The 16,540-nt window shown below is 41.2% G+C and overlaps 1 protein-coding gene across 1 annotated transcript in view; it reads right to left on the bottom strand.

Annotated features, from left to right (window-relative positions):
• Positions 1-16,071, bottom strand: part of LOC100761997 (stabilizer of axonemal microtubules 1) — a 50,624-nt gene extending 34,553 nt beyond the window's left edge. The window contains exon 1 of the mRNA XM_035438676.1: positions 15,950-16,071. Coding sequence (XP_035294567.1) covers positions 15,950-16,071 — 122 coding nt within the window. The remainder of the gene's footprint in view (positions 1-15,949) is intronic.
• Positions 16,072-16,540: the final 469 nt, after the last annotated feature.

The raw sequence follows: 16,540 nt of genomic DNA, 5'->3' as shown, positions 1-16,540 counted from the left end.
GTAGCACCATCCCTAAGTATATGGGTCTGGGCTATAAAAAAAAAAAAAAAAAAAAAAAAAAAAAAAAAAACCGTCTGGCTGAGCCAGGGATCAAGCCAAGCAAGCAGCACTCCTCCATGGGCTCTACCTGAGTTCCTGCCTCAACTTCACTCAATGACCGACAGTGGCCCGGAGTACAAGCCAACTAAACCCTTTCCTCCCTAATTTGCTTTTGGTCAGAGTGTTCTATCATAGCTATGGAAAACAAACAGGAAATACATGGGGTCTAGACATTTGTAAAACTCAACAGAATTAAGGCAGAGTATGTAATACCACCACTCAGACAGGCAAGAGAATCACAAGTATGGAGTCAGCCTGGACTACACAGGCTGACCTATAACCTAGACTATAAGGCTCTACATCAAATACCAGAACAAAAGACAGAAGTAATAGTACAGAAAGTACTTGTTTTGGTTGGCTAATCAGCTAGTTTTGCTTGAGTCAGGGTCTTGCCATGTAGCCCTGGCTGGTCTCAGATTCTCAGATTGTCAGCTTTCTTACAAAGTTAAACATCCTCCAGCCTCAGCCTTCCCAGGTGTCAATATTATAGGTGTGTGATCCCACCACAGTTGGCAAAAAATAATTATAATATCAAATGACGACATAGCTGGGGTACACAGATCAGTGGTAGCAAACCTAATTAGCATACATGAGGGTCCTAGGTTCAATTCCAAGCACCAGTAAATAATATATATGCATATTATTTATACTTATTAAACATATTTATTAAATATAGTGTACATATGCATGTATTTTTTAACTTTTGTTCAGAAACTACCAGAATTGCTTCATTTACTTGACAAATTGCAGTGCTAATACAACAAAATGTGCTACCTAATTTCCTGTAACTCTAGTAATGTCCTAAAAAGTAGTCTGTTGCTTTTTAAAAGGGTGAAAGGTAAGAAGGCTGTGTTCCAGGCAACAGTAGTCAAGCTGCTCCTGTAGTTAACTCAGCAGACCACTGCTGCCACCACTGTTCTGTCCATCCCTCTGTAGTCAGCCCAAAATACATCAACATGAATACCAAGTGCCTTTACATAACATTCCTGTTCATCTTTGTTTCATTTGTAAACCTGTAAATAGGAAAGATGTGGTCTGAATCACTGTTCATTTTTATTATCAAATGCTTTTGACTCGTAGTAAATGTTTGATATATAGCCTCCCTGCTTATGGATACATTCCAAAACCACCACCAGACGCCTGAAGCCATAGACGATGCTCAACCCTATTTGTACTGCATTTAAGTGATCCGTACTTACCTAGGTCTATGTGTAATTTATAAATCAGGCACAAAAAGAGGTTAGAGAGAGGTTAGCAATGACTGAATGTGGATCTTAGTGATCTCAGCATATGACGTTTTTTCTTCATTAAAGTTGAGAACTCACCTTTGCACTTAAGGGGGCACTTTACTTGTTCCCTCTGGTGTATCCAGATGCCTTTGTACTGTGCGACTATTATTAGGTAATAGAAGGGTTATTGTGCATAATCCCTTCAATACCACAAGTTGATCTGATAGATGAGCAGTTAACTAAATATTGGAGGGCAAGCAGCACGTAGAGGGTGGACGCACTGGATAAAGTGATGATTAGTGAGCTGGCAATAGATTGAATCACACTGCTCTGAATGGCATGTAATTTTAAACTTACGAGTGACTTCCAGAATCTTCCACTTAATATGGCCAGGCTGCATTTAACTATGAAATAACAAAATGTAAGGAAAAAACTCCACAGACCCTGTACTTTCTGCTGTTAAATAATCAATAGAACTTCTTTTCCTTTTTAAAGCAGACATTGTTAGCATTTAATGTGCATATTTATAAAATATCTAATAGCTGCTACATAGGTGAGTTCACTCTACAGATAAGCTGGTGTTTGAAAAAAAACATTTCCTATTGTATTAAAAGATTATCTTCATTTCTATATTCATAATCAGTCCAATTATCTGAGTTTTCACTCTAAGCCAACCACTTTAGGATTCCCACAAGCCTCAGACCAAAAGCCAGGAAGTCCAACTTAGCAAAAATACTGCCGCACATGTATTTTGCTCACCCACACTCCTAAAGAAAAGTTGAGATCTTATTAGGACTACCTTGGAGTCAGGCATTTTCAGTATAATGAACTTCACAGGCAGAGCAATCCTTTCCCCTATTCAGATCCCCTGCCTTTTAAACCAGTAAAATGTTCTTTTTTATACTGTTGCTACTTCTTTGGAATGTTGTATATTATAACCACTTATTTCAAAAGAAAAATAAATTTAATGGCAAAATTCTGCAGTGTGATCTGTATCATGAGAGTGGCTTTTAATGTGGCAATATGCTTCCATACAGACTGAAATGCCATTAAAGGAAATTTCTATTGACATTCATTTATTAGAAAGGTTTTATTTACCAGACTTAGGAGCTAACTGAACATTTGTCTTACTTTGAAATATTAAAAACTTTTGCTCAACAAATGTTTCATTTGGCAAGCTATTCCAAAAGTTGCAATGTGACACTTATATCCTAGAGTTAACCAACAGCCATCTAATTGGACACAAGACCCACTCAGGAGGAGGTAATTCCTATCTGGGATTTTACAAGGTTTATAGACATAGTCCACCCTCTGTGGGTGATGAAGCTATGGATCCTAGAGGAGAATCCACTACTGCCACTTTCCTATTCCCAATGGCATTCTAAGTCCTTATCCTTATAACCACAGACAAGTGAAGTCTCAATTTTCATTAGAGACCATTACAGAAGTACATTAACTGCAGGTGGAGAAGGTGTTCAACAGTTAAGAGCACTTGTTCTTGCAGAGGGCTGGGTTTGGTTCCCAGTTCTCACATGGTGGCTCAGAACCATCCATACCTACAGTACCAGGGGAACCTCATGTCCTCTTTTGACCTCTGCCAGCACCAGGCACACACATAGAGCATGTACACACATGCATACATGCAGGCAAAACACTCATATATATAAAATCTTTTTAAAAGCAGATGAGGGAGGAGAATGATTGTTAAAGCCAGAGAATCGGGACATCTCCCGAAAGGTAGGAATCTTCTATAAATAACAGGAAAGCTGCACCCATTAAATCTTAACAATGCAGTTTCTTAAACATGACCTTCATATGAAAACCCTAGTTAACATTCCAATGGGGATGGGGAAATTTCACAAGGCCCAGCACCTAGATGAAGAACTACAGGCAATAAATGGCAGCCGAGAATCAGTTTTCTCCAGTGTCAAGCCCCCTGAGAATTTATCCAATCTCAACTGGTCAAGCCTAAACACATATACATACAAACAATAAGAAATGGATTCAGCAGGCTCTCTCTCTCTCTCTCTCTCTCTCTCTCTCTCTCTCTCTCTCTCTCGCTGTGTGTGTGTGTGTGTGTGTGTGTGTGTGTGTGTGTGTGTGTGTGTGTGTAAATCTGAGAGGGAGTCAGGGGGAAATGGGAGGAGTTAGAAGGAAGGGAAGGACAGCAATGTGGACCTGATCCTGGCCCCGCCCCCCCTTTAGCCTATAGTACCACTACCATGGTGCACACTTCCTCAGTGACTGAAAGAACCCAGTGTGCTGGGAGTTGGCCATGGTACTGCTAGCCAATCTGACACAGGGGGACAACCTGGCTGCCCAGGCCATTGCAGTGCAAAAGGGCAGCATTGGTAACCTCCTGGGCTTCCTAGAGGACAGCCTTGCTGCCACATAGCTCCAGCAGAGCCAAGCCAGCCTCCTCCATATGCAGAACCCACCCTTTGAACCAACTAGTGTGGACATGATGCAGAGGGCTGCCGTGCACTGCCTGCCCTGGCCAAGGTGGATGAGAACCACTGAAGAGTTCATTCTCCATGTGTCACAGTTGTTGGACATCTCAGTATCATCATTGATGAACTCATTGGTTTCATAAGTCATTTGTGATGTACTGTTTTTGATTGGCCAGTCATGACAGCTGTGGGATACCTCCCCTCCCTGTGTGTGTGTGAATGTGTGTGTGTGGAGAACTTAGAAACTGATTGCTGCCCTTTATTTATGCAAAACCACTTCAGAATCCAGTTTACCCTGTGCTGTCCGGCTTCTCCCTTGGGAAAGCCTCTCCCCCACCCTCACTTCCCTCACACCTTTCCATTCCTCATCCTCACCTGCTTCCCTCAGGACCCCACCCTATTTGAAAAGACAAAGCTCTGCCTACACAGGAGACTTTTTTATTTTAACCAAAGTTACTGTTGTTTACAGTGAGTTTGGGTGGGGGGGGATGGCTTTCCCGGTTCTTGCATCGATGGGATGCCACATTTCATAACTGTTTTTAATGGCTTAAAAAAAATTAAAAAAAAAACTGAAGGACAAAGGTGACTGCTGAACTGTGCAGTTTATTGTTCACTCAAAATCTTGAAGGAGCTGAGAAGTTGGCAGTTGTGAGCAGACCCCGATCACTGGAAAGGCCTATCAAGCAGAGTGTAGACCCTTTCATGTACTGTACTGTACACCTGATACTGCAAACATACTGTAATAATAATGTCTCTCATGGAAATGAGAGAAGACGCTGGGTCAGCAGCAAGGCTGTAGTCTTTAAAAATGTTTTTAGTTAAATGTTGAGGAAAAAAAAAAAAAAAAAAAAGGCTTTTCCACCCAAAGTATCATGTGTGAACCTACAACACCCTGACCTCCATCTCTCTCCTCGGTTGTATGGATAACCCTGAGATCACCTCTTAGACTGGTTTTAACCTTTAGCTGCAGCAGCTGCACTGCTGTGTGTGTGTGTGTGTGTGTGTGTGTGTGTGTATAATGTTGCACATTGCACATACCATTGAATCTCTACAGTTTGGTCCCCTTCCCAGCCACCACTTTATAGTATGATGAGTTAACAAGTTGGTGACCTGCACAAAGCGAGACACAGCTATTTAATCTCTTGCCCGACATTGTTCCTCTTGGTGCGATGCTGTACAGGTCTCTGTAAAAAGTCCTTGCTGTCTCAGTAGCCAACTAACTTATAGTTTATTTTTTCTGGGTTTTTATTTTGTTTCATTTCCTTTCTAATTGAGGTGTGAAAAAGTTCTAGGTTCAGTTAAAGTTCCTGATGAAGAAACACAATTGAGATTCTTTCAGTGATAAAATCTGCATATTTGTATTTCAACAATGTAGCCAAAAAAAAAATGATGTAAATTCCTCCTTTTTTTCCCTTTTTTGGATTAATGAATATCGTTTATTCAGTATGAAATTTTTGTACTATATGTTCCACATGTTAAGAATAAATGTACACATTACATCTTGGTTTTAAAAAAAGAAGGAAGGAGGGAGGGAATGGGGAAATAATGCAAATGTAGTGCTCATAGGTGACACCTGAATGTCTTTTAAGTGAAAACTAAATGTTTCATTGTCTAAGTTTGCTCAAGGAACTCATCTCCTTCCTCTGCCTGTATCCTAGCAGCACCCTGATACTTCTCTCAAGACTGAGATCCTCTACCTGCCCTTTTGGAATAAAGACCAAGTCTGAGGTCTCTGTCCTGGAAGCTAGCCTAGCATCTGATAAATTCAAGTAACGGTTGAATGGGAGACAGAGGAGGGCACGGTTTAGGAAGAAGTACTAAAGATATTTATGAGGCTAAAGAAATGACCTCACTGTTAAGAGCACTTGCTGCTCTTGAGGAAGACCTAAGTTCAGCTTCCAGCACCTGCATCACACAACTCACAATCACCTCTAAATCCGGGAGATTTGATTCCCTTTTCTGGCCTCCAAAGGTGCCTGAACTCACATACAGAGACACAGAGAGAGAGAGAGACAGACACACAGAAGACATACACATACTTGAAAAAATAAATCCTTTGAAAATGAAAGATATTTATAAGTTACCAGGAAAAGGAAAATGACTGGTGTGTTCCTTCAGTGCAGCCTAAATGTACAAGATTTAGATTTTTGTGTTTATGAAACCAGTTAGCATCTAAACAAAGTTTGTGATCACCATTCTTGGGACACTTGAAAGTAGGTTTGGTGACCATGAACCAAATTACTGAAAGCTGGGATACTAGTGTCATTGAACAACTGCCTTGGCCACCTTGCTCTGGTACCCAAATCATGTAAGCCCAGACAGATCCAACCTAGGGAATGAAATGGGGAGGCCAAAGGGTGTTTCAGAACTCTCTAAAGTCTTTCCACTTGAGAGAGAAAAAGAAACAATCTCAACTTACTCTGACACCTGGGAAAGGGTGTAGTAGGGACTTGATGAAATTCACAAGAGAAGTAATAATAACTAACTCTGAGCATTGCCTCCAAACCAGAGTCAGAGCTTTAAAACTGAGAGGGGGTGTGAAGAATGCCCAACCCAATGACTCACGTACAGATAACAATATTGCAGTTCAAAGTAATGGACACAACCCAGCTGAGGACATAGCACAGGTCCTATCACGAGGCACTCCCCCAACCTGCATCTGACTCAAGCCATCTGTGACTCGGGGTTACCCTAGAACCGATGATAGAACTTAAGAGTAGTTCCCTTGAGAATAACGCCATTCAATAGAAATAAATACAAACCACATCTGTCACCTTTAAGTCTGCTGGTCACATTAAAATGGTTAAAAGAAACATAGAGCTTTACTTAACTCAGTTTTTTCCAAAATCTTTCATTTCAACAAACCATCAGTATAAAAATTACTGTGCTATTTTATTTTATACCCTTCAAAATCCGATATTTATTATATATTTATAGTATATCTCAGTCCAGACTAGCCAAAAGCTGCTCAGCAGCAATAGGTGACCCCAGCTTTTATACTGGAAAGCACAGGTCTATAATTAGAAGGTTCAAAGGAGTTGCCCCACATAAATATCCAATATTTTCTATAAATGTAGCTGGACACAAATGCCTACAAATATTTTTAAACCAAACCTGATGGCGCATGCCTGTGATCTCACAGCTCCAAAGGTGAAAGTAGGAAGATGAGGAGTCCAAGGCCACCTTCAGCTACCAAGTGGGTTCATAGCCAGCCTGGGCTACACAAGACGTTGTCTCAAGAAACCAAGTTTTGTTTTCTGTTTTGTGATTGGTGTCTTGAATTCTCTAAAACCTCCTTCCTGAGACACAATCAGAAATACTAAGGCATGAAAATGAAGTTCTCCCACAACTTATCTCAACCTACAGCCCTGAGCGTCCACTTGATGAGCCTGTATCACTCCCTACATCTTCTCTTGTAACTCCACTTTTAGGAAATGCTTCGCTTTCAAAGGCCCATCCTAGATGCCATATCTAAATATTTTTAATTATGTGTTATGGGGAGGGGAAAGTCACAACATGTGTGTGGAGGACAAAGAACAACTTATAGATAATGTACTTTCCTTCCATGTCTATGTGGGTTCCAGGAATCACACTCAGGTTGCCAGGTTTTCACAAGTACCTTTTTTCCCACCCAGCCCTTCTACTAACCCATCTACTCACAGCTTTCCTAGGGCTACTGCTGAACTTAATGGACCCTGTCACTGGCTGTGATATTCCCTCTGCTCAGACACTGAATAGTATTATGCTCCTACCTCTTTACCTCTTTTTCTATTTGGCCATCTTAATTTCTCATCAAAAATTTTCTATTTTCATTGATAAAATAAGTGTACATATTTTGTGGGTTATAGTAAATGTAATAATAATAATAATAATAATAATAATAATAATAATAATAATAATAAACAACTAACTGGCATGTCCATCATCTCAAACACTTCTTTGTACTAAGAACTTTCAAAAATTCTCTACTAGTTATTGTGAAACATACAATTAAATATAGCATATGAACCACAATATGACTGGTCCAGCCAAAGTACTATTATCCTGGGGGTAACCAGCAGCTATTTAATTGATCTTAAGCCAACTACCCACGACCAGAGAGGACCAACCCCAATTGGTATAGCTACAATACAACCTCTATATCTGGCTCAGGGAACATTGCAAAAGGGGAGCAGAAAAATTTTAAGAGCCAAAGGACCAGGATGCCTGCTGCTAGTATCTTCTAGACATGGCAAGTTGCATCCATGTAATCTAAATGCATGGTTTGAGTAAACAAGACTTATATAATGACACAACCAGTCAACATTCCAATTCAGATAAGGGAACTTTCACAAGGTCCCATCCCTAGATGAAGAGCTACAGGCAACCAGTGGCTGCTGAAAAGGGGAAAAAAATCAGTCTTCTCTGTGAACAACCCCTCTGAGGGTTTATCCAATTGCAAATAGTCTTAAACACATATACATAAAAGAAATGCTTAATGGGCTCAGGGCTGTGTGTGTGTGTGTGTGTGTGTGTGTGTGTGTGTGTGTGTGTGTGTGTGTTTGTGTGTGTGTGTACACACCTAAGCACATAATAATAAAAGTCACAAACTTGAGGGGGGAACACAGTAAGAGTTGGAAGGGAAAAGAAAAGTGAGGATGTAAATATAGTACTCTAAAAATTAAAAGTTGAAGCAAAAAATAATGTACTTCATAGTAACACCACTGCACAAGTGTTCTTTTGGTACCCCTTATCTCCTATAATGCTTTGTATAATGATTCTTATTACTAATTTTCATGGTTACAGCATGGCTGCCAAGCACTCTGTCTTTAATAGGCTTCAGGCATGATGCAATTGCTATGCACCCCAGGGAAGAGTTTCTCTTTTTTCCAGGTAGTCTTCATAGCAATGCTATAAGAGAAGCATTTTTATACCCATTTAACAAACATGAAAACTGAGGCTTAGGAGATGCCATCTTGCTCAAGCTCATATGGCCAGAAGGTGATGTAACCAAACTGTGCTCTTAATTACAGCCATATGCCATATAGCTTAATGAGGTATATGCTTGTAGCTACTAACTCTGTTCCTGGCTTTTTGGATAACCCAAAGGGCAGTCAGTTCACAGGCAGATCTTTGACCCATCCATCCAAGTTCTCTTCAGCTACACTCCACTGACACAGAAAATATTCCAGTACATACCAACAAGTAGATACAATTCCAAATGCTCTTGAAAACTCTGGGACTTCCTTTTACTGTGTAAACAGGAGACTGTCGTTAAAGTGATAACAGTAACAGAAAATAATACAGACTGCTGGACCATGGAAGGCTCTGGAGACCAGCCAGCCTCTCCACTTCACCATGCAGATGTAGATGCTGAGACTCAAAGACATTGCGTCCCTGCCTGAGGTCACACAGATGGCCAGCAACAGCCTTACTCACAGCCCTGTATCACCTCCCACGAAACTGGCTTCCACTTTCTACCCAATTTAGAACTCAAAGTTCAAGCTCTTAAAGGATTTGCAGTCTGTTTTTCCCTTTTCCCAGTAGATGGAAGTTTGTGAGCTATCACAGCTGCTGGGACACACACTTGCTACAGGAAATGTGTTTTCAGTGTGGTGGGGACAAGGATTCCCAAACCTTAAGCCATAAAAGTCGCCACTGTACAGTGGTAATTTCGAACAATTCTAGGGTGGCTGGAGAGCAGAAAAGGCAGAAGCTTGAGATGAGGACCCATGTCCCTGGAGAAAAAAGTTTGCTCTCTTCATGGACCCAGAAATCCAGGCCCATTGACAGAGCCAACACTTCCCAAAAAGTGGGTCAATCTATCAGGAGTAGTTTATAAGCTCTTATGATAACTACTAACTGGTTTTCTTATCCTTATACCCAAAGACAAGGGTCAAGTGAGATGGTTTGACAGACTTCAAAACAAGACACTTTTTACATTTTATTAGCAAATATTAATTATGATTTATAATGAGTTTATTATGAAATTTTATATATATATATATATATATATATTTGATCATCTTCACACCCCACTAATCTACTTTTCCCTTTTCCACTCCCACTAATCCCCTTCCTCTTCCCAATTAGTCCTCTTCTACTTCCAGTCATGTGTTATGTGTGTAACACAATGAGTTTCGTTAGGATTGCTTACAGAAACAGGAGTGAAAAGTTATTGACAGAAGCATCTTATCAATAGTTACACCACTGAAGAAAATGGCCTTCCCTTTCCCAGCAACAATTAAATGTCTATAGATCCTCAGGGAAGGGTGGGGCCTCAAGAGCGTCTTTCTCTCCATGCACAGACAGTCCCAGTCTTGTGCAGGTCTTGTACAGGTAACCACAATCGCTATGAGTTCAAGAGTGCAATCAATGCACTGTGCCTGGAAGACAGTATTCCACTGCTCTGCCCTATCCTCCACCTCTTACATTCTTTCTTCCTTCTCTTCCATAATGTTCCCTGAACTTTAGAGGAGATGAAATAGATGTCTCACTTATGGCTGAGCACTCAACAGAAAATAAGACAACTTTTGAAGATGCATGTACTTCATGGCAATCTTTAGACAAGATTCTTCCTACTCCCTACCCTCAACCTTGCCTAGAAGTCATTTTTAAATCACTCCAGTGAATACTCCACCCACAGTGAAGGAGCGGGGGCTACAAAGTGGGACACTTTCTTTAGTGGTGGTTAATCCTTTGAGGGGACTGGATCTTGGGTAATGAAAAAATACATCAGAACCCTTGCATATGTTGGAGAACACAATACCTTAAAGATTATCTAATGCAAAATTTAAAAATCAACATGTAAACAAAATATGCAGTAGAAGGCTGAGTCTTTGAAGGAAGAATGGGACCAGTAGTAAAAGACAGGGCGAACAAGATGTTAATAGGAAACTCAATATGAGGTATGTACCATGGGTATATATGCATTAAATCATGATGACAATAACATCCATTATTTTTCTAATAAAAAAAACTTACTTTGTTTTTATTAATGTCTTGACATTTTGTTACTCTTTTGCTTTTTATTTTGGTGAATTTGTCTATGGAGACCCGGAGAACACCCACATGCTACAGTGTGCCGGTAGCAATCAGAGGATAACTTTCAGGAGTTGGTACCTTCCTTCCATCATGTGAGTCTGGGGGGACTGAATTCAGGTGGTTAAGCTTAGTACCTGCTAACCAATCCCACCAGCCATTAGTAAGCATTTTTAAGAGTTCAACAGCATTGGCCATCAGAAAAAGGCAAATTAAAACTACCTTGAGATTTCAACTCATCTGTCAGATGACTAATGTCAAAGAAACAAATGGCAGCAAATGCTGAGGAGGATGTGATGAAAGAGGAATCCTGATCCACTGTTGGAGGAAGTATAATACTTATAATAATAATACATATATTATTATTCAGTATATATAATAATACATATTATATTATTCAGTATAATAATATAATACTGAAACCACCACTCTCAAAAATCAGTGTGAATGTCTCAAAGGCTAAAAATAGAACTACTATGTAATTCACTATTCCGCTTGTGGCATACCCAAAAGACCCCCATATCCTACTACAGAGATACTAACATATCCATATTCACTGTTGCTCTATTCATCGTAGCTAGGAAACAATCAATTTATATGCCCAGCCATTCTTGAGTGGATAATGAAAATGTGGTGCATAACCAATGAATTTTATTCAACTATAAAGAAGCAAATGGTGAAATCTGCAGAAAAATGGGTGACACTGAAAAGCAGAATTCCAGGTGAGGTGACTGCCTTAGGGTTTTTATTGCTATGAAGGGACACCATGACCACAACAACTCTTATAAAAAAAAAAGAAAAAAACATTTAATTGAGGTGACTAGCTTATAGTTTCAAAGGTTCAGTGGCAGGGAACATGGCAGTATTCAGGCAGGTGTGGTGTTGGAGTAATAGCTGAGAGTCCTACGTTTTGCAGGCAACAGAAAATGGACTGAGACACTGGGCAGTATCGGAGCATAGGAAACCTCAAAGCCTGCCCTCACAGTGGCACACTTCCTCCAACAAAGCCACACCTCCTAATAGTGCCATTCATTCCCTGTGAGATTAGGGGGGCTGGGGGCAATTACTTTCAAATTACCACAGTGACATAGGCTCAGAGAGAAAAATGTTACATGTTTTAACTTATATGTGGATCCTAGCTTTCAACTGAGATTTGTGTGTTTCATCAAAAGTACCTGTAGAGCTCAGGGACCTAGAAAAGCCATGAGCAATGGAGAGGGAGAGGCCTGAAGTGGATGAAGGGACATGTATGAACATGGATGAACACATGTGATATGAAAGAGGGAGAAAATCCTAGAGATTTAAGCAGAGGATGGAGAGGTATGCAATGAAACATTGTCTCCTGGATACAATGTGGCTATATAATGCATGCAATCACAGTTGTTATGGTTCACAGACAAGACCTGCACAAGACTAAGCCCATTAACATTGCAGCATGGCTAGAGGAGGGGCTCACCAAGGCCCCACCCCTAGCTAAGGAGTTATTGGCAACTGATGGCTACTAGGGAAGAGAGAGTCAGTCTTCAGGGGTGTGGCTGCTGGTAGGTTGTCTGTGTTCTAGTGGATGGTCCTAGACCTATGCATGTGCAGGCATCTCCAACTGGGACTCAGTGGGCTATGGATAAGGAGAAAGAGAGAGTGGTAGTTATTGTGGTGGTGTGAATGACATATCTCCCATAACCTCTAGATGTGGCCTTGCTAGAGGATATACATCAGTGGGAGTGGGTTGGATTTTTGGAGTTTCAAAGCCTCACATACACCCGATTTCTGCTTTGTGCTTGCCATTGAGGGTGTAAGCACTCAGCTTGCTGTTCCAGATGCCACACCTGCTGCTTGCTTGCTGCTGGGTCTCCCTGCCAAGACAGACTCTAGAACCATAAGCCAAAATAAACTGTTTGTTCTACAAGATGAGTTGATCAAGGTGCTTTTGTCACAGCAATAGAAAGTAACTGGCACAGAGATGCAAACAATACGCCAACTAGCAGAGGCCACTGCCTGGGTTTGTGCCTTTGAAAAGGTTCTAAGGTAACACCAAGTTTAAGGACAAAGAACACCTGACGGTTTACGAATGTCTGTTGAGGGTACCAAATGAAAGGAGAAAAAGGCAAAGAAATCCTGGCAGAAATGTCCACAAGCTGCTGAACATGATGACTTGAAGGAAGGAATAACATATTTGGAAGACATCTGGACTGACAACGGAGCCATAAAAATGTGAATGAAGTTGCCAAGAAATAAAAGGAATAAAAACAAAACTTTATAGAGAATAGCATGTTTAAGAATGACAAAGAAGAAACTTGTTAGAGTCTGTGGCTTATTTTTAAAAAAAAGGGGGAAGAAAAAAGAGGATATGAAGTAGGGAGGGGCAAGGGAAGGGGGCTGGGGAGACTTAGGAGTAAATACAATCAAAATACATTATATACATGTAAAATTCTCAAAGAATAGGTATGTTTAAAATTAAAATTATCAAGTGGCAAAAGCGACAAGAGAAGTAGAGTGGAAGCTCAAAAAAAAAAAAAAAATCACTAAGGAGGGCCACAAAAAATGTCAACTAAGCAACCCGCTCATCAAAGGATAGCAGTTTGTAAAGGAAATGGATCAGGCCATCCTGCAGGAAGAGGAACAGATGGGCAGATAGAGATTCTCTGATAAGCAGCAATGTTCAACAGTGAGGGCCCAGGCTGGCAAAGAGCTACAGAGAAGGAAGGTGAGAAAGGTTAGAGAGAGAGTTTGAAAGGAGAGGAGGCCAACCAGATAGAGGGACCTAATCTTCAGTGGGAAAAACAAATCAAACCCATCAAATCAGTAATTGCCTCAGGGAAAGGAGGGCGGGGCTGATACTCTCTTGAGTGCTGTCTGTGACTTTATCTAGATAGGAACCAGGGTTAGGCCACCTGAGTTTATCAAAACTAGGCCTGAGGGTTTCTGCATTTCAGTGCAAAGTTTACTTCAAAGGGGAAAAGCAAGCAGCTGTTGTGCTCTAGGTTTTGAAATTAAGGCTGAACTATTCAGAGGAAAGATTTACTGGTCTCCATGATTTACTTTCAATACATGAAAAGGCAGATTGGTGGGATGAAGGATGGGATGAGCAGGAGAGCTGTGTCAATGTTGGGAGCCATTCATTTTCAGTTTCTTTTAACTTTTGTTGTATGTTAGCAATTTTTCATAGAGCATTGGGGTTCAGAAGAAAGGGGCAAAAAGAAAATGTGTTTCTTTAATCCTTGGATTTTTAGATGTGTCCGAGTCATTGTGATAGCACGTAAAAATTGTCTGTTCTTTTAGAGATGCACAACAGGGAAATGTCATAGTGAAATGATGCGATGGCTGGAATTGATGTAGGGACCAAATGTGGTCAGTCTTTCATCACTGTCTATGCTTAAGAGTTGGACTTGTGAGGGGCTGTCACTCTGTTCTGTTTTGCAGATTTAAATTCTTCCAAATTAAGGAAAAAATTAAAACAAATCCCTGAGAGGTTGCGCCTACACAAACAAGAGTGTATCTGCTTAAGCAAGTGCTTCCCTCGAGGCCAACAGGGCTTCAGTCCAACCACCTGGGACAAAACAGGCCCTTGATTTAAACTGATGATAAGTGCAGAGCCAACAGCCAGAGGAAGCCTCTGCTCTCACACTCTGAAGGTGCCGGCAGCTGCACTGGGCTTGTTCCCACATGGTCTCTCGGTATATCCTCCAGCCAAAAGCAGCAAGCCTACACATTTGACTGGAGTTTTCCCGTCTTCCCGAGAACCTCAGTACCTTAACCTACAGCTATGCTAAACATATCTTTTCAAGGCTTTCTTACAGACATCACAAAAACCCACCAAGACCTCTTTAATCCCTACTTTAAAACAAAGCAATCTGCTAGACCTGCCATATCACTGCTAACCATGGTTGCCTTGAAGCCTGCAATTACTCTCATCACAGCCTTGGTGCCATAATATTAAAAAGGTGTTGCTTAGGGGGCTGGAGAGATTGCTCAGCGGGGTTAGGAGCACTTGCTGCTCGCTCTTCCAAAAGATCTTGAGTTTGCTTTCTAGCACCCATGGTGGAGTGGCTCATAGCCACCTATAATACCAGCTCCAAAGGATCCAGTACACTGTCCTAGCCTCCACAGGCACCTGTGTATATGTGACTTTTACTCACACAAACTCTCACATATACATAAACAAAAATAAAAATAAGCCTAAAAAAAAAGTGAGTGTCACTCAGACTAGGTTCCTTGAGTGGAAATGTATCTTGTTTACCAATAACCAGCTAAGCCAATACCTGGGACACTGGTACACTTAATATTTTAGGTGGATGAACAATTTGTAAAACATGCACAGTTCCTGCAGTTTTGCTGTGTCATCTTGTCTCATTCTTTATGCAATTCTAAGAGCTGGACTGCCCATTAAGCTTGACAGACACATGTATATACATTGCCACAAGCACCAATATCCCAGTTAAGGAGGCCAGGCCAAGAGGGATCATGTCATAATCAGTATTAGAGAACAATCAGCAGCAAAATCATGATTAATACCTGTCTAGCTGACTCCTAAAGGGATACCACTTTCATGCCACACAGTGTCATTCTGAGGAATGTTCAAGGGGATTTCTCAGAATATGATGCCCTTCTACATGAGCACCGAGCACAGAGTTATGGATATATGGTCTCTGGCTAAGGTACGAATGGATGGGACCTGCTGATTGGGGACTTACTTGGAAAGCAAGGAAAGCAAACAGTTGAATAAATGCCACCATCCATAAAACCCCAGATGTTTGGCTTGCTGTGTCAACATGTTATGTGTCTCATATAATTAATTCAGGTAAAAAGATAACAGTTGCGCTAAACACCACGTTAATCTCTGGCAACCACTCTGCATGCATTTATTGGTTTCATAATTTCTCCCACCCATGGGCCCCTTTCCTCATCTTGCATTAAGAACAAAGCACTGTGCTTCTGCACCCCTTAGGGGTTGGGTTACACAGGGACTGGATATGCTCACCTGGTACTGTCAGCCAGCGTGGGGATCCGATGACCCCAAGCAGTAGTTCATGAGATTCCTCCTCCTCCCCTGCTTCCTGAGTTTGGGGAGATAACTCAATGTTCTGGGTGAATTTATAATTAAGCCCTGGCCGTAAGGCTGTCTTGACCATTGGCACTGTTCCCTATTCACACGCATCTATGTTCTGTGGAGATACATCTTCCATCTCTGCTTGCAGTTTCAAAGGCAAACCAGCAGCAACTTGAGCAGAGCCCAAAAATGCCAAAAGCGTGACTTCAGGGGCAGCTGCCACCATCTTCTGAAAAGTGTCTCAGGGTCTGTGCATCCCTCTCTAGGGTGCCATCATGCTTGTGATACCCTAATATAGTCACTGAAAGGCCCTGGAGTCTGTGAGTGCCTTCAAAGTTACTGATCTTGGTGCTAGAGAGATGACTCAGCAATTAAGAGCATTTGCTGCTCCTGCAGAAGAACTGGTTTAGGTTCCCAGCACCCACATGGCTGCTCTCAACCATAAGCTATTGCAGTTTGAGGGGATCTGGCTCACTCTTCTGGCCGCCTCAGGCATCAGACACACATGCAGGGTACCTTGCAGGCAAAACATTACACATAAAATGAAAATAAATAATTCTAATTGATTTCCAGCAGTTTATCAGACACTTCATAGTCCATTGGCTAAGGCACCCTAAGGATGTGTCATGACCATCATGTCAGATGCTCATATTCTCAATGCCTTCCCATCTCTATACATGGGCCCTGTCTGATGT

Source organism: Cricetulus griseus, chromosome 2 (genome assembly GCF_003668045.3).
Source record: "Cricetulus griseus strain 17A/GY chromosome 2, alternate assembly CriGri-PICRH-1.0, whole genome shotgun sequence".
Classification (NCBI taxonomy): domain Eukaryota; kingdom Metazoa; phylum Chordata; class Mammalia; order Rodentia; family Cricetidae; genus Cricetulus; species Cricetulus griseus.
Note: the sequence above shows the minus strand (reverse complement) of the source record. Positions and strands in the feature narration are given on the sequence as shown.